The sequence below is a fragment of the Schistocerca piceifrons genome, chromosome 8 (assembly GCF_021461385.2).
Source record: "Schistocerca piceifrons isolate TAMUIC-IGC-003096 chromosome 8, iqSchPice1.1, whole genome shotgun sequence".
NCBI classification, from domain to species: Eukaryota; Metazoa; Arthropoda; class Insecta; order Orthoptera; family Acrididae; genus Schistocerca; species Schistocerca piceifrons.
Window position 1 is genome coordinate 304,039,005 of NC_060145.1, and position 26,232 is coordinate 304,065,236.

At 43.6% G+C, this 26,232-nt stretch overlaps 1 protein-coding gene across 1 annotated transcript; it reads left to right on the forward strand.

The window, feature by feature from the left end:
* On the forward strand, positions 1-26,023 carry LOC124712297 (trypsin delta-like). The gene is made up of 4 exons (XM_047242590.1): positions 1-46; positions 200-335; positions 23,433-23,844; positions 25,625-26,023. Exons 1-4 carry the CDS (start codon positions 1-3, stop codon positions 26,021-26,023), a joined length of 993 nt encoding a protein of 330 aa, XP_047098546.1.
* Positions 26,024-26,232: the final 209 nt, after the last annotated feature.

Sequence of the window (26,232 nt, forward strand, 5' to 3'; positions counted from 1 at the left end):
ATGAACACTCACCATCGAGGACACATATCACAGTCTGGAACTGGAGGTGAGTCGACACACAGGAGTTTACTACGGGACTAGCAGATACACAGGTTTCAAGCGCGAAGCTGGAAAGGTCGCTGAGGTGCCTAACTTGTTGAGAAACCTGATGCAGCTGTTGTTGTTGGTGGTGACGCTGCTGGCGTTGCGGTTTTTGTAGCTGCAACAGTTGAAATTACTGCTGTTGAGCCATTTGTTGCAGCTGGAACTGCGTTTGTTGACGGCGTTGGTGCAGATGCTGCTGTGTGGGTTGATGTTGTGGATCCTGTTGTTGGTGGTGCTGTAGGAGAAGCTGTGTATCCGGCAGCTGTAATCCACTTTGCTGGATCTCACAATGGTTATCGGACATCGGTAGCAACGGAACATCTGTTGGTACGTTTTGGTGATAGATTTTTAGTGCCAACAGTATGACCTGCCCGTATCAGGGGCATAAGCCATTTTACGCTGAACTATACAGCACTACCGCCGAGAACGCACAACGAAGAAAACATTCACAAGCCAGTGTAAGTTACGCTGCACGTAAATGGTCATGCAGGAAAACCGACGATACAAATAGGGAAATACCAGGAAGAGCACGAAGAGTACGAAGCAAGACACTCGTTCGCGAAACGTAAACAAAAAAGGCGACGCGGAGCGCACTAGCGAGAACGTCCGAACACCGCGACAAGCGGAAGTCCACTCTTTGCCTGTGAAAGTCTGATTGCTTATTGCAGCTTTCCGATGGGGTGATGATGTTGTTTGGTTTGTAGGGCGCTCAATTGCGTGGTCATCAGCGCCCGTACAATGTCGCAATTTTTACACAGTCCAATTTTTTTCGCAGTCCAGCGTAGCCACTGTGACGAATAATGATGATGATGATAATGACGAAATGATGAGGACAACAGAAACACCCAATCCGCGGACAGAGAAAATCCTCAACCCGACAGAAAATCGAATTCGGGGCCCCGTGATCCAGTGGCAGCAACGCTATCCCGTAGATCACGAACTGCGGACTTCCGCTCTGGTGTTCGCGTATTCGTGAATAACAGAAGATGCATGTATGAGTCAACTTAATACAGCATACAGTTTGAAGTTCACTTTTGATTGGAACTATGTTAAACTGAACTCCTATCATTTTAATCTTTTCTTGAAGATTTTGTGAAGATGGGTTGTGATGATTTAGTTGATATCTGTCCACGGAGGTTACTGTTGTGTACGTACAATTGGTAAAATCCGATCATTGTGATAAAGTTTGCTTGCGTGGCCGTCCTCCGCGGTAAGCACAGAAATACTTGTTTTTTAAATAAAGGCCTTTTTCTGACTGTAAGGCATCTTCAGTGGGATCTATAATGGTTGTTATGTTTCGATTATTTACTGTCTTTAGAAAATGCATACACAACCCATAGTTCTATACAAAAATATACCCCAAAACTGACAAAAAAACAGCGAAATATACCAGAAAGCTGGTATATATCAGTACAGTGTAACATTTGTGAAGGCAGATAGAAAGAACAAAGAGGTAGATCATTTGATGTCAGACACAAAGAACCCTTGAGAGCCTGGAAGTATGGGACAAACCACTCCACATGTGCAGAACACCTAAGAGAACATAATCACAAACCAACTACTAGAGAAGAAGACATGAACATGATTAGAATCAACAATAATTAGATTCAATAATAATTAGAATCAGTATTGCAAGAAAATTACCACATACAGCAAACCAAAGCAGACAGGAAAACACTGTCGAATGGTCAGGTACACATTCCAAACAATTCATTGCTTACAGTAACAGATACAATAATGGAATAACGCTCCAAAAGAGGACTAATATAATAATAATACCACCCAACACCTTTTCACTCACTTTTTCTCGAAGTCCTCCACAGAACATTGAAACCAAAAATCAAATCATCTGACCCCCGAAGCTTTCAACCACTCTCTGACAGTTATCACATTCGAATTCGATCACATTCGTATTCAACATTCGACAACTGAAACCACCAACCCGCCCTTCCCCCCCCCTTCCCACCCATACACACAACGAAAAAAATAAAAAGTATTTATACACACCGTTCAGGTCACTATCCCTCTGCCGGCCGGCGTGGCCGTGCGGTTAAAGGCGCTTCAGCCTGGAACCGCGTGACCGCTACGGTCGCAGGTTCGAATCCTGCCTCGGGCATGGATGTGTGTGATGTCCATAGGTTAGTTAGGTTTAAGTAGTTCTAAGTTCTAGGGGACTGATGACCACAGATGTTAAGTCCCATAGTGCTCAGAGCCACTATCCCTCTCTCGCTCGCTCTTTCTCTCTCTCTAATATACGCACACAGAGATAAACATCATGAATGTAAATTAGTTTTGAACTTACACTTCATTACGTTGGCAACGTGTGGGTAAACAAACCAAGAGGATGAAATACGTAATGAAGTTACAATATTTATGTTGTTAAAAGCACGATGTTCGAACAAATATCTGTAAGAAGTGGCAAAAGAATAATAGTACATCACAAAAAAGAAGAAGAGACATGGTGAATAGTCTGAAAACGTTTGGGAAACAAAATTGTGTTCATGTTTCGGAAATACAATGGTAGTGCCACTTCCAGACCAGATAAGAGGAAACGCAGATCCCAGCAGACTGTAAGAAATTACTTAGTTCCACAACAAACGCGACGTGAAGTGTTTGATATTCTAAAAATAACAAAACTTTATCTGTATGGATGCCACTGAAGACGCCTTAGCGCAAGAAAAAGGCGAAATGTGTACGGGACAAATAAATTAAGTTGCAGCAAGAAAAGGCTTATGGAGAAACCTTCAGGTTCATGCATTCTGACAGAAGCACTAGTGAAGTTAGTGTTACTCATTCTGGTTTTGGTATAAGAAGGTGAGGATTTTGGAATTACCGTTAGAATTTCCGGGCAAGCAAATAAATGCGGCAGTGTTGTCTTAAGGAAAAGTGCTGAGTGTGTGAAATCTTATTGGATTTAAGTGCTAAGGTCATCAGTCCCTAAGCTTACACACTACTTAACCTAAATTATCCTAAGGAAAAACACACACACACACATCCATGCCCGAGGGAGGACTCGAACTTCCGCCGGGACCAGCCGTATAGTCCATGACTGCAGCGCCCTAGACCGCTCGGCTAATCCCGTGCGGCAAAATTGCTGAATCAACGGTTGAACACGCACCAGTTTCCAACTGTTGAACAGTATTAGACAACTTAAAATGGAATTACAGACATCTTGTATTAGCGTTTGAGGCTACCGAGCTATCGTCATGTATGAGGGGTAGCCTAGAACGTGCGCAGGGCGTGGCTCGATGGGTCACGTGCGAGCCCAATGTGCAGGATGATTGCAATTAAACTTTCAAAACGCTGTAGAGATAACACCACTGGTCAGAATGACGTCAATTTCCAACGGAATATTATCGGAGAATGGGGAGAAGAAGAACAAAAATAGTTTGAAATTTGATTAATAGATGGCGCTCTATGTGTCAGAATACCTAAATGAAAACACCTGTCATGCGCACGACCCATTGAAGTTGATATAGGTTCGCCGGTTACACGGCTTTTCCTCCTTTCGCGTCCGCGACGTTCGCCATGGCTGCCTCAATGAAGAATCGCACGTACTCTGTTCGTAAACCTGTATTAGAAAAATGATGACTGTGCACACGCCGCTCTGCAGAAGTTTCGGACACCGAAGGGTTTGAAAAAAGGCGTTTGTCTGATTACTGCCCTGGGTCTGGAGAATATGATTCGTAAATTCGTAAAGACGGGTTCTTTTGCTGTGCAACCTGAATTCGACGTCAGTGGAAGTAGTGGCCACAGCAATCTATGACGAGATGAGCAGTGGTGTGCAAACGTGTAGTGCACGGAGAATTGCCCGAACATTGGACATATACCCGTAGGAACGTTGCGTAAAATCGTACGAAGCGTCCTTCTTAGCTATCCGTTCAAAATTGTCCGTTTTGCACGAGTTGTTTCCTATTGAGCGGCCAGCAAGAGAGACCTTTACTATAGAATTTCTTGCTCGACGGAAGTGGACAACGATTAGCCGTGGAAGGTTTTGTTGACAGACAAAGCCCACTTCCATCTGACAGAATATGTCAATACACAGAATTGTGGAATATGGGCAACAGAAGATCCACACGCAAATCAACCAGTACCACCTCGTCCTGAAAATGTGACTGTGTGGTTGGGGTTTACGGCATCATTTATCTTACAAGGGAACCTCCCCATCGCACCCCCATCAGATTTAGTAATAATATGGCGCAGTGGATAGGCCTTGAAAAACTGAACGCAGATCAATCGAGAAAACAGGAAGAAGTTGTGTGGAACTGTGAAAAAAATAAGCAAAATATATAACCTGAATAGTACATGCGCAGGATGTGCAACAACAAGGAGATTGTTAGTACAGTAGTGCCGTGGTCCCGCGGTTAGCGTGGGTAGCTGCGGAACAGGAAGTCCTTGGTTCAAGTCTTCCCTAGAGTGAAAATTTTACTTACTTTATTTTCGCAAAGTTATGATCCGTCCGTTAGTTCATTGACGTCTCTGTTCACTGTAATAAGTTTAGTGTCTGTGTTTTGCGACCGCACCGCAAATTCGTGCGATTAGTAGACGAAAGGACGTGCCTCTCCAGTGGGAACCGAAAACATTTGCTCGTAAGGTCATAGGTCAACAGATTCCTCCACAGGAAAACACGTCTGATATATTCTATACTACATTGGTGACGGCATGTGCGTCACATGACAGGAATGTGTCGTCGACCCAGCTAAATTGTACACTTGGCGAATGGGTAAAAAGATTCTACTACCTTGCCCGATTTAGGTTTTCTTGTGGATGTGATAATCACCCCCAAAGAAGTGATGAAAACATAAGAGTTTATCACATAAACTGCAACAAATGAATGCAACAGTTTCACAGTCGCACAGTTTTCCCTGTGCTCTGTCAAAACATAGGTTTTTAACGTTTTCAAATTTTACCGTGTGTAGACTGTCAAATCCAGCACATGTCCAAGCAAATCTGAACATATCCTGGAATTTTGGAGAGCGAAGTGTATGTGTGAGTGCCTGAACTTTGATAATCATCTGAAAATAAAAAATCAAGCTTTTCACTAGAGGGAAGACTTGAACCAAGGACCTCATGTTCCGCAGCTACTCGCGCTGACCACGGGACCACGGCGCTCCTGAGTCATTCTACCGTGGATGTTGCCTATCCTGCTCATGGACTACTCAGTTTGTATATTTTGCTTATTTTTTCATAGTTCCACACAACTACTTCCTGTTTTCTCGATCGATCTGTGTTCAGTTTTTCAAGGCCTATCCACTGAGCCAACTTATAACTAAATCTGAGGGGGGTGCGATGGGGAGGTTCCCTTGTTAGGGCCATATTTTCTCGAAGAGGCAGGTGCGTCCGGTCCTGTTACCTGTACCGTCACTGGTAAGCGCTATGAATGTCTTTTGCGCAACCACACATCATTCTAGCTCTGCAACAGAGTGGATGTGTGGATGGGATTATTTTTATGCAAGATAGTGCACATCCGCACATTGCAGATGCAGTTAAACAGCTGCTGAAGCGCCATTTCGGAAATGCTAGAATTATCAGCCGCCATTTCCCTGCAGTCTAGCGTCCCGATCATGTGATCTTAATCCGCATGATTTCTGGCTGTGGGGCTCTCTGAAATATGCTGTGTTCAGTGTTCCGATTGGAACCTTAGCTGTACTGAAGGCATGCATTACGAAAAACATTCTGAATGTTACCCCAGAAACACTTCGATCAGTTGTTGAACATGCTGTCTCGTGATTTTAACTTGTTGCAGAAAACGGTGGGCGGCATATTAAACATGTTTTGCGCCAGTCACACGGAGATTAATAAACCGATTTGATGTTATGCTTTTTATGCGGTTTTTGGCCGTAGGAGAATTAAAAACCGATGTGATTGACGCTTTGTATGCGGTTTATGGGCTCATTATAGTTAAAAACCGATTTTTCCCATGCGATGCGATATGTGGTGATTGGGCTTACGTAGCTAACAGTACCACAACACGTTTTCCCCCTTCTCCGATAATATTCCGTTGCAATTTGACGTCATTCACGTAACTAACTGTACCACACCACACGTTTTCCCCCTTCTCCTATAATATTCGTTGCAATTTGACGTCATTCTGAACAGTTGTGTTATTTTTACAGCGGGTTGAACTTTTAATTATAATCACTCTGCATACAGCGGCGCTCGACCTAGGTGCCGGCCGGGGTAGCCGAGCGGTTCTAGGCGCTACAGTCTGGAACCGTGCGACCGCTATGGTCGCAGGTTCGAATACTGCCTCGGGCATGGATGTTTGTGATGTCCTTAGGTTAGTTAGTTTTAAGTAGTTCTAAGTTCTAGGGGACTCATGAGCTCAGAAGCTAAGTCCCATAGTGCTCAAAGCCATTTTTTTGTTAGACCTCTGGCTGTCTCTCCTATCCCGATAACGTATGCTGCGCCTCTCATTGGACTCCCTCCCTCCGCCCACATTCTCGTCACTCCTCAAATTGAGAATGCTATTGATAACGGTTACCCAAAGAAAATTACCGAAGCAGCGAAGGTCGTTAAGGCCGCACCACAACCGTCTGAATATTCCAATGAAGCCCTGAACGTGCCACTTCCGAGTAGTGTTGCTAAATTGGAACGTTACTGTATCTTAACAACACATTGCAGCAGAAAATTCTGTAAGCTCACCGAAAAGCTGCTTCCCCACAAAAAATAAGAGGTGAAAGATTGTTCATCAAGCTGCTGAGAAAACTGTTCCGCTGATGCGTAAAGAGGTCCTGCAAGTAACACAGTGTGAGTTAACGAGCATTTCGCTCTCATTTAAGTATAAGGCCGAAAGAGTCAGCCTTCAGGAATTGTGGAACGAACCCTGTCGTCCAGGACCGGGTGCCACAAAGGGCGCAGATTCACCACGTGATGGGGAAACTCACAGGTGTCTATTGTCTATTGAGGCCTAAGCGCTGTAGTGTGCGAGTGAGACAGACCAGAACCTACATCATAGGTAGAAGGATTTTGTGGCCAGGGATAAGTAGGGATGTTAAGTATGGGAAACCTAAGATCGGCCATAGAGGGAAACATTTATGGAAACCATATAATTCTGTAGTAATTCAGGGAATGAAGCCATTGTAATGTTAATCTGCCATCGTCCATAAATTTTCATGGTGATCCCAATAAAGCTTGAATATTGATCATATCTATAATAATTTAGGATTTTTTGTTAAAGTGAAATTAACAAGTTTTGTAACAATGACCTGAATGCTAAACTCTGAACTCTTTGGTCGATCTTAACGATCGACATTTCATATAGAAACGCATGATTAAAATGACAAATGCTGTAAATTTCAACTCAGTAACTTTATTTGTTTGAAAGAGATAGTAAATTTAAATTATCAGTATTTTCAGTTAAGCATCAGATGATCATTTCCACCAAATAAAACACATTGAACTATGGCAGCATGACACCTTGTTGAGCCATTGGGTAATAGAGCATTTAATGTAAAGTTTAGTGCATAACAGTTATTTTTGTTCTTTATTTATGAGAAAACACATTAATGCTAGGCTACTGGCCGTGACATTCAAAGTTAAAAAGGAAATTGTATTGGTTTTATGCAAAAGAATTTAACGTTTATTGTGTAATGGATGTTATTGTTACTTTATTTAGAACGTGAAAGTGGTCAAGCTTTGATTATTTAAATAAAAATGTATAATAATGTAGAATAAGCTGTAGCCAGTCAGATGGACGATTTCAGGAAAGGGAACTACCATAGTCAGTTGAGCGAGGATATTCGGCTCGCGGGAAACGCGGCCGGTGACGGGTAGACGGAGTGCTGGTGCAGACGCGAAAGTGGACAGTTCTGGTCTAGACACCAAAGAGTACAGTTCGGCTGGAGACACCAAACGGTACAGTTCGGATTGAGACGCGAAAGCAGACATTCGGTCTTAAGGCAGCTAGGAAGTGAAATGACAGAAAATTGTGTGGTATCGCGGGATTAGTCTCTTAGCGGTGAGCAGCCGCGCACCTGGTGCGAACTCTACCTTTTCGCATAGTTAACGAGGTGGAGTATCGAACTTTTATTTCGCGATGAGATTGTTTATGATCGAACTGTGTCGAATGGATATGCGCTCGAGTGTAACAGTAACTCTAAAAACGATCACTTTCGCTATTAGTTTGCTTTCTGAATAAACATTATCCGAACCAAATCGCAACTGTGTGGCCTACCTCATTTATGGGGCGTTAATTTAGATCCCGGTATTATTATTACTGTTATTGTATGTTATGTTAACTTCGTATTTCCCAAATTTGCCTTCAGCCAGACAATTTAACCAAAGGGTAACAAGTGTCTAATTTTGGGCGTGTAATGCGGTTCAACCCCTAGACGAGTTTGAGCCAAGATATTTCGACGAAGAGGAACCGCATGTGAGCCCGAACACCTTTGGGATGTTAGCTCGCAACAGGAATTAAATGATAGTTTGGAAGAATGTTGTAGGCAGACTTAGCCTGTCTCTCTTCACACACCAACCGCCGGTAGTGCCCCCAATCGAGCGGAAGCAAAACAAAACAGAACTGTGGCCCCTCACAAAGCTACTGCAGAAATCCGCAGTACAACCGCGAATGTGTTGTTCATACATGGGCGGAGGAGACAGCGGAAGATGCGGAAGTCAGAGATATTGAAATAACCTACGGATTTGCTGCCGGGTGACGTCGTCGACCACAGCCGATATTTCGACAGGAGCACACCCTGCCATTCTCAAGACACAACTGCAAGGAAGAAGCACTCTGCAAGGGAATTTAATACCTCGGTTCACAGAGGAGAAACAAGGAAGATACCACACACAGAAAAAGTAACCGCAGAGTCAACACAAAGATAACCAACATCAGAAATATCGATAGTGACTGTTAATCAACAGGTGAGGTAGCACTAATTCTGTCCCTCTGTTTTTTTGGATGAGAGACAGAGCTGGATTCCAGGCAGCATTTAAACATAATCCACCATCTCTGTTTATAAGGTGGCTTGATATTTCGATGTCAAAGCTTCCTTAAAACACTATCCCAATAGGTGGACGTGCAAGCCAGAATCTCCGTGTTGTTGTATTCCATAGGATGACCGGTTTCATAGCAATGTTCTGCAATAGCGGATTTGCTCGGCTGTTTTAAGCGTGTGTGACGCTTATGTTTAATACACCGGTCTTCCACAGTCCTGACTGTCTGACCACTATATGACGTGCCACAACTGCAAGGAATACGATAGACACTAGCCTTACGCAAACCAAGATCATCTTTTACGGACGCCAACAGGGCCTTAATCTTAGAAGGTAGTCGAAAAACACATTTCACATCATATATCCGCAAAGTAAGGTAATACTGTTGGAAATGCTTCCTGCGTAAGGCAGAAAGGCCGTAGACTTACAGGCCACTTAGTTGCTATCGTCACTCACCCGTTGCACAGAAGGCTGATAGAGCAACGCCACGTTTCATCTGCCTCTCACTATAACCATTCTGACGAAAGGTGACTTCGAGATGTGATAGCTCAGCTGCCAAGCTTTCAGGGTCTGAGATAACGTGGGTCCTTTGAACCAAGGTACGAAGTACTCCTTCACGCTGAGTTGGATGGTGACAACTATCAGCTGGCCGATACAAGTCAGTGAGAGTAGGCTTCCTATAAACAGAATGTCGCAACGTACCATCAGTCTTCCTTCTGACCATCACATCAAGGAAGGGAAGGCATCCATTCCTTTCCACCTCCATAGTGAACTGGATATTTGGGTGGGTTGAATTCAGGTGTTCGAGAAACCGGTTTAAATTCTCACTACCATGAGGCCAAACAACAAAAGTATCGTCTACATATCTGAAAAAACACGCAGGTTTCAAGGTCGCTGACTCCAATGCACATTCCTCAAAGTGTAACATTACAACAGCTGAAGCGGCTGCTTTACGTTCATTCAGAATAGATCCTGATATTGTTATTTTAACTACGGACAAGGGACATGCCACGGTTTTGCTGAGCAAACACGATTACATTTAAAAGATGCAGTGTCTACTTGCTGATTCGGCGTATTGCAAAATCGGTGCTGGCGCTACTAACAAGGGGAGGCCGCCAATTGTGAAATTCAGATTCGGTTCATACTGCTCATAATAAAAGCTCATGGCCAGAGGTGTAATGTGACAAAGCACCAAGATGCACTTCTCAGCCGTTGTCGAGAAAATCGACAGTCAAAAGAAACCGTTGCGATGAAATACTCTCTACGATTAATAATTTTCCACAGCGTTGTGGTGCAGCGGTAAGCGCTCGGGTTCGTAATCCGAAGGTCGCTGGTTCGAATCTCGCGCGATGCAAACTTTTTTTTTTAGTATTTGTTTTTGTAATATATGTATATATATATATATATATATATATATAATATTCCCGGCAATCAGTTGCAACAATTATGCATATAATAAGTTGTTGAAAGTCTTTTGTCGTGGAAAAACTGGCGACTTCGAACATCATTATGTTTTCCGCAAACAAAGTTGTATTTCACAAATGTTATTAATTGTCTTCATAATGTTAACCACGTATAGTTAACGGAAGACGTAGAAACGATATTCCGAAACGAATACGTGTAGCGTAAGTCAAACGTTCGAATTAGAATAGAAATCCCACGAACACAAATTTGCTGTGGCAAGTATGAAATATAAACTCCGTTACTCGCTCGTTACACTTGAAGGACAGATGTTGAATGGGCCGAAACGAGCCGCCACATAACAGCGTAGTTGCCTGCTAACTTCGAAAGAAGGTAGATGCGGTCCCTAGCGCAACTTATAACATCGTCGAAAATCAGTGCGGACGGGAGAGCTTTGGTACACCCTGTTAAACAAACGGAAAAATGGAGGCGGTACAATTGGAGAGCGATCCGCCTTCACCAACATGCATAAGCAATTCATATATATATATATATATATATATATATATATATATATATATAATTTGAATTACAAAAAACTAATAAAAGAAAGTTGTATGGCGCGGGATTCGATCCGGTGACCTTCAGATTACGAACCCGAGCGCTTACCGCTGCGCCAGGACGCTCTGGAAAATCATTAATCGTAGAGAGTATTTCACCGCAACGGTTTCTTTTAACTGTCGATTTTCTCGACAACGGCTGAGAAGTGCATCTTGGTGCTTTGCCACATTACTCCTCTGGCCATGAGCTTTTATTATGCGCAGTATGAATCGAATCTGAATTTCACAATTGGCGGCCTCCCCTTGTAAGAGTGTTGAGAGAAAGAATAATAACTACGCGATATCTTTGGGTATAGCGCTGTAATTGATACTAGGACTGGAAGTGAAATGGGGACAACGCTACTCTCGAAAAAGGGTATAATAGTCAATCTCGCTGTCAATCTCACAGATAGTACAGGGATCGCTTGTACTGTCTACAACACCCGGAAATTAGTATACATGCTTCATTGACAGCAGAAAACAATGCAACCGAGCAGAGTTTTTTTAAATATGTAATTGACTCCCTCCTCGGAGTTCATTACGATAACATCATGATTTTAATCGTGTTCTACGTCCAGAGAATCAAGTCGCTAATTGTAACTAGTCTGATGAGTTAGAGCCGGCATCTCGTGGTCGTGTGGTAGCGTTCTCGCTTTCCACGCCTGGGTTCCCGGGTTCGATTCCCGGCGGGGTCAGGGATTTTCTCTGCCTCGTGATGGCTGGGTGTTGTGTGCTGTCCTTAGGTTAGTTAGGTTTAAGTAGTTCTAAGTTCTAGGGGACTGATGACCATAGATGTTAAGTCCCATAGTGCTCAGAGCCACTATTTCATGAGTTACAATACATTATTAAGCAGTTCCATGCAGCTGACAGGTGGAAGCACAATAACGATGACGCGTCTTGTTTTACATTCATTACTAACTGTTCGGCAAGTTGCTTGGATAGGATATAAGTATCTAATAACTTAAAGACTGCCGGTCGGTGTGGCAGAGCGGTTCTAGGCGCATCAGTCTGGAACCGCGCGACAGCTACGGTCACAGGTTCGAATCCTGCCTCGGGCATGGATGTGTGTGAAGTCCTGAGGTTAGTTCGGTTTAAGTAGTTCTAAGTTCTAGGGGACTGATGACCTCAGATGTAAAGTCCCATAGTGCTCAGAGCCATCTGAACCATTTGAACTTAAAGACTAATATCCCGCGAGCGTAACTGTGGCGCACCAGCTTTACTGACCACGCTGAATTTATTATACACAATTAATATGGAAATACAGGGTACTTTCCGCGCTAGAAGTTACTGTTAGGTCAACGCTGCAGACTTGCAAGATGGCGAATGCCGTGATCGTTTCCACAAAACGTGGCAGAAATGCATGCAAATTCAAGTCGTACACTTCTTTCTTCACCTGGTGGCTAAATGCGCGAAACCACGATTATGGAAAATGTTAATCGAATATTCGCGGAAAAAAATATTTCTGGTAGAGAAAAAAAGCCGGGTCTGCGGGACCTGTACAAACTGGACGCCTCTGTCGTTGAAGATTATGTTGCCATCAGACGAATCAGATAATTTTCGCTCCGAGGCGAAAACTGAAGGATTCCAAATGCGTGCGAGAACGCAGGGTGCTATTTTAGGTGACGAAACATCAACATCTTATGTCATGTGCAAACAGAAGAGGAGACACAAAAATTATCACAGAAATTAAAAGAACTGAGAGGACCTCACAACAAAGAACGACATTAAAAAAGAAATCTACGGCCATCTTGCTCATCTGATGTCCGGCAATGCTGTTAATTGCGAAGCACGAGAAGAACTATTACAAAATCCTCAAGCCAGGCTTATCACAGTGCCATCTCGGGTCTTATAATAGAGACTGAAGATGCAGATCCACTAACCGCAATTTCGCAGAGTCCCAAAAACAAAGCGCCGGGCCTTGCGGCGTTCAGCAGAGTTTTACCAGGTATTCCAGACGCAAATATAATCTAAATTGATCTTGGCATCTAATGAATCAATTATTTCTGATAAAAACATCGCAAAGGAATTTTTGTAAGATATTGTCGTGCTAGATCCGAAACACACGCACAGCATTCAGTACAAAAACCTATGACAAATTAGTCTCGTGAACAGTGATTACAAATGTATGACTGGCATTCTTACCCGAAGACTAAAAGTTATAATGCGTAAGGTAACCGGCCCATATCAAACTAAGGTGGGTAACGACAGGTCAATTATCCAAACTGTTTGCCAATATATGGTCTTCATACCGACGGCAGATGTTTTCAGACTTCAGTGCGCTATAATTTCGGTTGATTTCGAGAACGCTTTCGATAATGTGAGCCAACAGTACCTTCTCAAAACCAAGACAGCACTGAATTCTCTCCGGGTTTTATCAAAACCATTGGTAGAATTCTGAAGAACCAAAAATCATCATTATTGGTCAGATAACCTAGCAAATTGCTTTCACGTGTTCAGTGCGATCCTATGTAAGTGGTCTTGTTTGCCATTGCCTTTGAGGTCCTCATAGCTACTCTGCAGAAAAATGTACGAGGGCTGCATATAAACTACCAAAATGTCATATGTAACACATACACAGATGGCGCGGGCTCTCGATCAGCGCCGGCCGTTGTGGCCGAGCGGTTCTAGGCGCTTCAGTCTGGAACCACGCGACCGCTACGGTCGCAGGTTCGAATCCTGCCTCGGGCGTGGATGTGTGTGATGTCCTTAAGTTAGTTAGGTTTAAGTAGTTCTTAGTTCTAGGGGACTGATGACCTCCGATGTTAAGTCCCATAGTGCTCAGAGCCATTTTTTTTCTCGATCAGCGGTTACAATAACGTGAGTGACTGTCATCGACAAATATGAAGTTACCTCAGGTGTGTAGCTAAGCAAAACTAAATCGTGTATCATGAATGTAGGCCGTGGAATTATCTTTACAAAACGCAGGAGACCTCAATATTCTCACCCATATGCAAATTCTAAGTGACGACTATAGGTCTAATGTAACGTATACTACAGCTGCAAACATTGGAAAATTCTTGCCAGCGTGCGAATCGGCGGCATAGAATATAGTGTGAGGAGACCTGAGTACATCCTAAAGGCAGCTTTTGCAAATATGCACATCGTCTCTAAAGTCAGTTGTTATTGTTGTCGTTTTTGCAGCATCTGGAGTGTGCTCAACATCGCCGTCATCAGCGGCGTTTTGCTGACTCTGTGAGGCCTAAAATGAACCATAAGACCACATACGCTCCCTTGTGCTGTTACTTGCTTGAACACACAGGACTTCCCTGAACGGTACAATGGAACGAGGCAGACCATTACAGACAATGATATCTGATCTGTACAGCCACAAAGAGGCAAGTGAAGAAAAGAAGTCTGGCGGATCAGAAAAACAGTAACTGGATCAGCTAGTCGTTCTCTATCATACTAAAAGCTTCAGCCTAAGAACTTAGGTAGAAGGGAATACAAAACACAAAATCGCAAAACACGTGCCACATTCAGCTCACTATCACCTAAAAATGAAGGCGGGTCTGTCTGTAAACCAGCTTGAACCATCTTGCCATTATATAAACTACGGTCGGTTAAAATGCGCGACCTGCAATCAGCTCACCACATGCATCACAAGCAGGCGGTGTGCCGTTCGAAGTCGCATTAAAAAGACCTCATCAGTTCTAACTGGTAGGGAGGAGCTGTACCATGGCCTCACAGTCTCTTTTATTGATCGCTACTTATTTTCCGTTACGCCCAGCCGCTCTTCCTGCCAAAGACGCATGACAGACCTTCGCAGCAATGAACAGCGCAGTGCAATTCGTCCTTGTCCGTCGTGCATTTTCTGGACAATTTTACCTGCTATATCTTTTTGATATAGAAGATAACCCCAAAACATAGGGGTATCTGATTCCTTGAAATGTATTTCCTGAAGAATCGCACACACACAAACACACACACACTCGCACGCACACACCCATAACATAAACACACGCACACACTGGTCTGGTCCGTGTGAGGAACTTTAGTTCATCCACAAAAACTCTGAATCCATTTTAATTCCACTGCAGGATGTCTATTACCTACTGTGAAAGCTTGTCTACCCATTCTCTTTGCACCTTGACTGGGAAGCGAGGTCATTGTGAAACGTCCCCTAAGAAAAATTATACATGACTGTGCTTATACTGACACAAAATATTTTTAGCGCAACGCAATCTGCCTTTCAATAATCCCTACAAAAGAATGGCCCTGACTAACATTAAACTATACCTTTCACAAATCACTTACCTCACAAAAATCTTCGTTACTCAAGCTACTGCAATACAGCGAGCGCCACTACTGCCAGCTAAATAAAAGATTCAAACTACGGAAGGCACTAACTACTGATAGGCATAGTTAGCAAATGAAAGATAATAATAGAGAACAAACAATGTATTTACCTTAATAGTGTTGAAAAATCATGATATATATAGCAGTTCATTACATCCAGTCTTACAAATTTCAAAACTCCGCCATCTCTCTCCCCACATCCACCACTGCTGGCGGCTCACCTCCAACTGCGCAACGCTACGCGCTGTTAACAGCCAACTGCCCAACGCTACAATGGCAGACAACAATGCAAACTAGCCACAGACTGCACACAGCACAGCTAGTCATTTTTCATACAGAGCGCTACGTGGCGTTACTAATAAGAAAACCTAAACAGCCTACTTACAATTGGTGGTGGACTAGTAGGGCCATGTGGGTCGACGATTGGAACCACATCCATAGCCAAATCGTCAACAGCAGCAGTAGCAACCAGTTCCACTGCCGGTTCTTTAGGTACTGTTCTACTGGACTTTGACTTGGTCTTTGTGGCGGCTTTCCCTTGTTAAATTGAATCATGGGAAGATCCCTGAGTGAGTGTACCAGTCAGTGCCGGTGGGACAGTTGCTGCTGTGGCCAGTGGCTCCACATTGTCAGTCTGAGAAGTTTGTGTAACTGAATCTCTGGCAAGCGCAGTGTTACCAGAGCCAGGTTGTTGCCATGTGCAGCAATAGGAGCACGTGTTGGCAGTGACAGTTGTAACTTCCGTTTGTGTCGTTAGACTAACTACGGGCTCTTTCGCAGTTGATGGAAATGAAGTAGTGAACAATGGGGGCTGTATGGATTCAAACAGCTTCTTCGCTTCGGGATATGGCATTCGACGTGTAACTTCAAATTCTTCAAATTTCTTTTCGTCCCTTTAGATAGCGCACTTACTACTCCAGATTGGATGTGACTTAGAGCGATTAACACGTGATGTCTCTTCGCTACTGACTACAGGTTACGTTGGAGCATGTCAGAGGCGTTAGAGACCGGTAACCTTTCTTACACCAGTACCTTCATTGCAGTTAATGAACCCACCGCTGTATAAGGTACATGTATTCTATGATTTATTTCAGCTTGAGATATTAAATACATTGGTTCTGGTTTCACGAGATATGATCTGTTCGTGACGACATAGTGCCATCAATTCGTTGTTTTGTTCGACGCATTGAAAGTTCTCCACTGGTTAGGGTCGGAATTTTGGTTCAACACTGAAATTTTCGTAATTTATTTCAGGATTTAGCATGAGATCTCCTAGCATACAATGACAGTATATGACGGTTTCAACCCCCAGACAGAAAGAGATATTGTCGTCACATCGTTAGAGAGTCACACATGTCACTGCTAGATAATGAGGAAAATATTTCGATAGTTACGATACTTTGATGTGTTGTCAACGACGATATGTGTTGTACTCTTCGTCATGTCACTTATAGTGTAAACAAGAGCACTTCTCGCTTCTGGTGATAGAAATATGTATTTTGTATCCACTCTTGCTTAGAAAACAACGAAGACAGGTGCCGGTTTCGAATCTGGGGAAAGTAGAAATTACTAATTTCCTCATCACTGTAGATCCAAGCAGCACCCTACTGCTGAGAAAATTCGATATCTGGAATCAGACTGAACCTGCATAACACTCGGATTAGATGCTGGGTTCGACTTGCCATGCAACGCCTACAACACGTCATTTCATGTTTGTTGCTTGGAAATGAAACCATATTTAACATCTTTCGTGGACTGTTACCAGGGACAACAGTTTCTCGACAGTTGTCCCGATCCAACACAGAAATTTTTGTCATGTAATTTAAAGTTCAGGTTTTCTACCTGATACTGGTTGAAAATGTATTATAATGCGTCCCTCGGAAACTAGCCAGAATTGACGATCAGGCCGTGATCTGATCTCGGTGAGGCACGAATTTATTACTTTGTTAGTACTGGGCCTCTGTCTTTACGCAGAAGAAAACAGTTCGACATGCTATTTAAAGTTCGAACATAAGCACAGTGAGCCGTGGTAAGAAATTGCTGTTTTGAAGAGTGCGCCGCGGTGCGTTCTGTGAAGCAGTCGCCCTCCGTTTCTGGCGGTGACGCCGCTGTGGTAATCGCAGCCTTGGTTTCTCCCTCTGGTGGGAAAGTGGAAAGGTTGCCTGTTCACGTGCTTTTAAGGGGCGCTATCAGCTCGGCAGGGTGGTCAGTCGGAGTGAGGCTAGGTCAGTCTCGCGTCACCAGTTGCTGGTCTGTCTCTCGTTTGCATTAGTGCGGCACTTAGTGTCTGTCTGTCGTCGGAGTGCTATTATGTCTGTCGTTTGGATCAAACTTTAAAGCCAGAAAATGAGAGTCTTGCGACTCCGTCAGTAACAGAATTCAGCTAGTGGTCGCCCAGTCGTTGCTGAGTTCCTGCATCTGAGTCTGCGCGTTACGCCGCCAGTCTGCTCGAGCTGCTCGGGCAACGGTCATTGGCGGTTGGATCGGTCGGTTGGTCGGTCGCGCACTGAGACACGAGATGACTTGTCCGCCTTGAGCGTCGGCGCATGTGAGGTCCCCACGTGAGTTCAGTGGGCAGCGCCGTATAAAAAGGGGTAGTGGCTTCGCGGTTCACACGGGGGCAACAGGAGCGAAACCACGACATCCGGCTGGCCGGGGCGACGCCGTGAGACAGGCCTTCCTGCATCCGTTGAAGCGGCTGGCATCGGACGGTTCGGGAGAGCGTTGGGGGGTTCTGCGCCAGGTCGTCGCCATAAATCGCAGTTTATTAGAAGTTAAGTGATTGGAGATATGTTGTTTCATTTACTTGTTAAATCTATTTGTTTTCTTGGTGAGGTCACCAGCCGCTTGTTTTGGGGTCGTCCCACCATTCTTCTCCGTATGCCCACCCGCGGGAAGGTGGTTATTTGTGAATTGGGTGGTCCGTCTTTCCCTTGTGGAATTGGGGACGTTAAGAGCAATCTGCGGTTCGGGTTGTTCAGTAAACCCTCCCCCTCGCCCCTGTCAATCTGCCATGCGTTAATAGCTGCCTCTGTCATGTTTGTCAGATTCGGTGTTAACGAATTTATTGCTTAAAGGCCGAATTCTTGAAATATGTTATTATCTTGCCTATCATCTTGCGAGGTGGTATGTGTGTAATGTAGAGCATGTTGTACATTTCATGTAAGTCTACATTTTATTGGTTTTATTTAAATAATCATTTTAGGTTATAAGGTTGTCACCCTTTCACCGTAAGAGTCGTTTAAAAAAATTTCACTTTCGGTGCAAATGATTTGAGTGTTGTACCATTTCCATCCCTCCTACGGGGTGCATAGTTTACGTGTTTGTGTGAATTCTTAAAAATTTTTTTGTTTAAAGTAATCTGGTGTGTTGCAGATTTGCACCAGTGTACTCTTTCAGAGGTTGTTGTGAGCGGTCATGACTACGTCCGTGTTGAAAGGGAGCAGGCAAGGTTCTCAGCCCGAAGGCTCATACTGTTAGTATTGTTCTTTCTGCCTCTAAATTAAATTGGAACTTGATATTTCGTGGGTGCTTTTCTGCTTATAATTTTAAATCTGTTTTTGAAAAAGCTTTTAGGAATAAAATTCACATTTGTTAAAGGTAATTTCATCAGTTAGTTCCCGACAACTACTTCCACGCTCACCTAGTGTGATTAAATGTGTTAATGTTCCTGATGAATCACTAGTAAATAAAGTAAATTCTTTAAGAAAAGATTTTGAAAGTAAATTTACGGTTCACACAGGCTCGTTCATATTTATAATTTTTACTTTCAGCGTAACCTCGTGTTGCATAAAAAGTGGTTTTCGAACTATACACAGACCAATGTGCAAACATGAAGATAATGTAATCACTAGTGATACGTTGTTGATGATGAAGTTTCGACAGGTTAAAAAAAAAAACAATGGTTCAAATGGCTCTGAGCACTATGGGACTTAACATCTGAGGTCATAAGTCCCCTAGAACCTAAGGACATCACACACAACATGCCCGAGGCAGGATTCGAACCTGCGACCGTAGCGGTCGCGCGGTTCCAGACTGAAGCGCCTAGAAGCGCTCGGCCACTCCGGCCGGCACGTTTCGACAGGACTTCCGATTTTGATGGGTACTTAGCTCATTATTCAGTTGATGCAAAAGCACTCGCTTAGTGAACAACGGCTCATACGTGGTTCGGAAACGTTTTAGACAGCAACAGATGGTAATCATAGATATTTGGGAGTACAGATATCCTTGCAAATCAGTTACTCGCAAGCACTTTTGGGTAAGGATTATGGAATAATTGATATGTCAGAGATTCGGGCATTATTTACGTCACAGACTAATGAGAGTGGTAAAAGAAATGTCCCTTATAGTAATAAATTTGAGTGTATGTGGGTTAAGGATCTACTCAGGTGTCGCCTGATGCTCATAGTATTGTGCTATTTATTTACACCTGGAGTTAATTGCCTTACAGAACAGTGTTTTCTAGAGGTCACTTTTTGTATAGCTACCATTCTGAATAGTTAAGCGACAGTATCGAAATGACTATGGAGGAACTCCAAAATAGTTTACGTTATGTGGGGTGCATGCAATCAGGTGACACCGAATTCAGGTAATTCGTATACTTTTGAGCAGAACAGTGCGTTCTTAACGTTAAGAGGTAACGCAGTGTAATCTCTTCTCTGCACCCAACAAATTAAATTAAGAAGGCGATAAATGAAGATAGCTGCACGATGTACTAGTCACGTCATGTCGCAAACATCAGTTAGGATACTCGCCTGCGGCAGCTTTCCATGCCAATCCATCCTGTGCAAGGCTCCACCTGTCTACGTTGTTAACGCAAGCTGGGCCCATTTCAGGGTACTTATCCACTATAATTCCTAGCCCTGACGCTTCGATAGCCTACCAAATTACCTAATTCATGATAACTCACGGCGTGCTCCACGAAATTAATTAATAGTTTAATCAACATGTGACATACCTTTTCCTCTATATTCTAAGCCATAACTGTTCGTATGGTATGTACGCTACCAATTTATATATACAGGGAGGTCCATTGATCGTGACTGGGCCAAATATCTCACGAAATAAGCGTCAAACGAAAAGACTATAAAGATCGAAACTTGTCTAGCTTGAAGTGGGAAACCAGATGGCGCTATGGTTGGCCAGCTAGATGGCGCTGCCATAGGTCAAACGGCTATCAACGGCGTTTTTTAAAAATGGAACCCTAATTTTTTATTACATATTCGTGTAGTACGTAAAGAAATGTGAATGCTTTAGTTGGACCACATTTTTTGCTTTGTGATAGATGGCGCTGTAATAGTCACATACACATGGCTCACAGTTTTAGACGAACAGATGGTAAGAGGTTGGTTTTTTAAATTAAAATACAGAACGTAGGTACGTTTGAACACTTTATTTTGGTTGTTTCTGTTTGATACATACTTTTGTGAACTTACCATTACTGAGAACGCATGCTGTTAGAGATTGATTACCTGTAAGTACCACATTAATGCAATAAATGCTCAAAATGATGTCCGTCAACCTCAATGCATTTGGCTATGCGTGTAACGACATTCCTCTCAACAGCTCATAGTTCGCCTTCCGTAATGTTCGCACTTGCATTGACAGTGCGCTGACTCATGTTGTCAGGTGTTGTCGGTGGATCACGATGGTAAATATTCTTCAACTTTCCCCACAGAAAGAAATCCTGGGACGTAGGATCCGGTGAACGCGCGACGACCAATCCACCTGTTATGAAATATGCTATTCAATACCTCTTCAACCGCACGCGAGCTGTGTGCCGGATATCCATCATGTTGGAAGTACATCGCCATTTTGTCATGCAGTGAAACATCTTGTAGTAACATCGGTAGAACATTAGATAGGAAATCAGCATACATTGCACCATTTAGATTCACATCGATAAAATGGGGGCCGATTATCCTTCCTCCCATAATGCTGCACCATACATTAACCGGCAAGGTAATTGATGTTCCACTTGTCACAGCCATCGTAGATTTTACGTTGCCCAATAGTGCATGTTATGATGGTTTACGTTACCGCTGTTTATGAATGACGCATCGTCGCTAAATAGAAAGCGTGCAAAAAAATGGTTCAAATGGCTCTGAGCACTATGGGACTTAACAGCTGTGGTCATCAGTCCCCTAGAACTTAGAACTACTTAAACCTAACTAACTTAAGGACATCACACACATCCATGCCCGAGGCAGGATTTGAACCTGCGACCGTAGCAGTCGCGCGGTTCCGGACTGCGCGCCTAGAACCGCGAGACCACCGCGGCCGGCAGAAAGCGTCCAAAAAAAAAAAAAAAAAAAAAAAATCTGTCATCGTCCCGTAATGTCTCTTGTGCCCAGTGGCAGAACTGTACACGACGTTGAAAGTCGTCGCCATGCAATTCCTGGTGCATAGCAATATGGTACAGGTGCAATCGATGTTGATGTAGCATTTTCAACACCGACGTTTCTGATATTCCCGATTCTCGCGCAATTTGTCTGCTACTGATATGCGGATTAGCCGCGACAGCAACTAAAACACCTACTTGGGCATCATCATTTGTTGCAGTTCGTGGTTGACGTTTCACATGTGGCTGAACACTTCCTGTTTCCTTAAATAACGTAACTATCCGGCGAACGTTCCGAACACTTGGATGATGTCGTCCAGGATACCGAGCAGCATACATAGCACACGCCCGTTGGGCATTTTGTTCACAATAGCCATACATCGATATCGACCTTATCCGCAATTGGTAAACGGCCCATTTTAACACTGGTAATGTATGACGAAGCATATACCGTCCGCACTGGCGGGATGTTACGTGATATCACGTACTTAAACGTTTGTGACTATTACAGCGCCATCTATCACAAAGCCAAAAAAGTGGTCCAAATCAAACATTCATATTTCTTCACGTACTACACGAATATGTAATAAAAATGGAGGTTCCTATATAAAAAGCGCAGTTGATATCCGTTTGACGTATGGCAGTGCCATCTAGCGGGCCAACCATAGCGCCATCTGGTTTCCCTCTTCCAGCTAGACGAGTTTCGTTCTGTGTAGTTCTTTCGTTTGATGCTTATTTCGTAAGACATTTGGCCCGGTCAGTTTCAATGGACCCTGTATATTAATTTATTACGTCACTGTGTTCCACGCCCGTACCTCATAGCGTCTGGTCTTTTGTTTCATTTTTCTGACGTCATATCTACTGAACCATGTGTCGTAGAATGACATAAATTTTTAGGTACATTCAGCGGCATGAGTGGACACTGTCGGCAACATGTGTTGCGACTGGAATTGGTAATAACGAAGTAATAAATTTCAATGTCATGCACTATGTGGCGGTTTGTCGGTGTATGACATCATATCTCCTCAAATATGTGTCGTAAAATGGTGTAGTATTACAGGTACATTCAGTGATACATGTGCATATAACCTGCAAAATGTTTCGAGGAGCCAGTTGTTAGTTAAAAAGTAGTAAATGCCTGATACGACATTTTTACTGCACGAAGAGCGGAAAAGTAGTGAGGCATAAAAGGTTTTGCTTTTATCTTTTGCACTCGTCAGCGAGGAAAAGATTTCGTAGTTTGAAATTATGTGTAAAGTCTGTTGCAAGTCGCTACGTGCTCTCATTCACAAATACTGAGTGAATAATATCTGAAACAAAGCAGCTTTCTCTCTGACAATCTTGATGGTGTACCAGATTAAAAGGAAAGTGAGATGTTTTAACTGATCTGTATTGCCTTACATCCAGTGATGATGGTCTATGACCGACCCAGTGGATGAGATATGGGTCAAATAAAGCAGTTGATGATAAAAATGCATTTTCTCAAGTATTCAACTATTGTTGTGCAGTCTTCTTTGAACAGACCTTCAATTCTTTAATCTTGCATCACAGATACCAATCACCAGTGGATTACTGACAACTGGAGGAAAACCATGTACCGTTTGAATTAATTATCTTAATTACTTATACGTGATTGAGTCGACATCTCCGGAAATACCAGTGCAGCAACTTATCTCGCTCGATAAAACAGAACCATTAACTTTTGCTCAATGAGCGAGAATTCCCGAAGTCTGATAAGAGACTACCAATTACTTATGACTGTGCACGTGTTACAGTATATATAGGGTGCGACCCCAGCAGCCTGCAGCCACCGCCTCCAGAATGCAGCGCCTCGCCCTCTTGTTCGTGTGTCTGCTCGGCTCTGCCGTAGCCTTGCCGGCCCGCACCAGGCTGTGGAGCAGGGGCAACAGCCGCATCATCGGAGGAAGCAACGCCAACATCGCCAACTACCCGTGGCAGCTGTCCTTCCAGTATGGCGGTTCGCACATCTGCGGAGCCTCCATCATCAGCTCCACGTGGGCGCTGACGGCCGCTCACTGTGTGGACGGCATGAGCCTCCTGCTGATGACTTTCAGAGCCGGGTCGTCTATTCGTGGAAGCGGTGGCACCGTACTGAGGGCCTCCTCTGGCTACATGCACGCATCGTACGACAGCGACACGGTGGACTACGACGTTGCCGTCGTTCAGGTGAGCAACTCGCTAAGGCCTTGAACTTAAGGCCTATTTTTACGTCATGTCCCATATAATTAGGAAAAAAAAAGTTTGAAGTGTGCAAGGTAAAACCGTTCTGAAGCACAAGGTGATCAAAACACCACGTTAGAATATTGTCAATATCTGTTTTGATGGAATATGCCTTACCATTCTTACTGGACTCGCATTTGGGAGGATGACGGTTCAATCCTGCGTCCGGCCATCCTGATTTAGGTTTCCCGTGATTTCCCTAAATCACTCCAGGCAACTCCGGGATGGTTCCTCTGAAAGGGCACGGCCGACGTCCTTCCCTAATCCGATGAGACCGATGACCTCGCTGTCTGGTCTCCTCCCCCACACAACCCCAACCCTTACTATTCTTCTGATTTAGGGAGAGATGACGAAGTCAGTTGTAAAGGGACGTGCAGTTTTACTGCAGAGTTGAAATCAGCAGGCACTTTATGTTTTTCACATGTATGAACAACTTCAAAGACGTGTGTTACGCTATATTAAACAATACTCTACGAAACATTGTATCCATAACGTACTTGCACGATCATGAAATAGCACGAACGTTGGTAACACATAAATGTGCTATGCTTACAGTTGGAAGGTGACTGTGTTGTTTGTAACACTAGTGGCAGTATAAAACATCTATTTTAAGACTGTTTCCCTTCTTAAAGCTTTTAAAACGCTACAGAATGTCTTCTTTAAGGAGTTCTGCAGATTGGGATGACCAGTTTTGTGTGCGTCTGTGATACAGTGACATACATAATTAAGGATAAAAATTGTAAAAAGCATTCAGGAATAATGAGACCGCAAAATTTTAAGGACTGATACACTATACACTACAACTATGCACCCAGTGCATGATTCGGATTCTACAATAGTGCATCACCTTACATGTCATTGACTTGACTGTCCTAGAAGCCAATAGTTCAACATATAGTGAACCAAATTCAGACAGACACGAAGAAAGTGTGATAGAATAGCTTACTTTCAGAATGCACTTAGTTTGCTGGATAGCGCGGATAGCATTTCCAAGAAAATTTAATGGCTGTGGTGATTTCTACAGGTAACTGATATCCTTGGATTATTCCAGGAAAATGTTGAGATCATAGACACTTTCGGTGGAGAATAGCAACTCAGACACAATAGTTTACCAGTAACTGATTAAACGTGAATTGGACGTGCTGTGAAGGGAATGAGTCGTTTCATTCTAATGCCAAACACTACTGCATAACAGTAAATGTAAATAACAAGTGCAATTGTAAGCAGTCAAGGCAAATAATTCATTTACATTACGATGTACAATATGCTCAAATCAGGAGTATTTCCCTGTTGTGACCTATTTGACAATAATTTTCCATTATTTGGGAAACATATCATATACGGCTTACTGAAAAAATTGAAGAATTGAGAGGCACACTGCTAGGACAATACCACTGTAGCCCGTAATAGATATTAATGTAAATGAAAATTAGTTGAAGAAGCAAAACTATATTAGATGATGGAATTCTATAGGCTCAACTATAATACAATGACTTTAGAGACTTTAGACACGTCAATCGGCTGCCTATATCGTTACTATCAGACAGAGATCATAGGCTATCAGCATCGCATTTCCGGTGTTTCTAGACAGACCCTACATTATCATTCCAGCTGTGAATGAAATAAGCATGCAGTGGATAATTCTATATTAAGATCCTGTACCATGCTCAGAATTATATCGGTGCCCTTCAGACACAAATAAGAATTGCTTCCTCTCCTGTTCTAGGTGTCTGGATCTCTGCTCGGTACGAACGCCCAGGCCGTCAGCCTCCCGTCCGACGGCTACGACCCCGCCGGAGGCCTGGCCGTGACCGTCACTGGCTGGGGATCCACGTACACGAACGGCCCGGCCCCGAGCAACCTGCAGAAGCTGGACATCAGCATCGTGGCGCGCTCCACCTGCCAGAGCATCTTCGCCAACGTGAACACCGTGACGGCCCGCATGGTGTGCGCCGGCAGCGCGGGCCAGAGCGTGTGCAGCGGAGACTCGGGCGGCCCCCTGGTCAGCGGCAGCACGCAGGTGGGCATCGTCTCCTGGGGGGTCAGCCCCTGCGAGGCCAGCCCCGGCGTCTACGCCAACGTCGGGAACCTGCGCTCCTGGATCCGCTCTGCAGCAGGTGTCTAAGGCCTTCTGGGTCACAGCTGCTCACTACAATGTGCATTTGCACGTTTTGACAAGAATGTTCCTGTTGTATACAAGACGAATTTTCACAAATAAATGACTATACCAATTATCGACTTTTTGTTATTAGCGGAGATACAGTAGAGAATCCTATGAATCCTTAGTGAACATAAACTTTATAACTGATTATCACAACTAAAGTACATGGAAAA

Coding starts and splice junctions, on each gene's coding strand:
- LOC124712297 (XM_047242590.1), top strand. CDS start 1: ATGAACACTCACCATCGAGGACACATATCACAGTCTGGAACTGGAG. Junction 47..199: donor ATCACAGTCTGGAACTGGAG/GTGAGTCGACAC, acceptor CGGTTTTTGTAG/CTGCAACAGTTGAAATTACT. Junction 23,845..25,624: donor ACGACGTTGCCGTCGTTCAG/GTGAGCAACTCG, acceptor CTCCTGTTCTAG/GTGTCTGGATCTCTGCTCGG.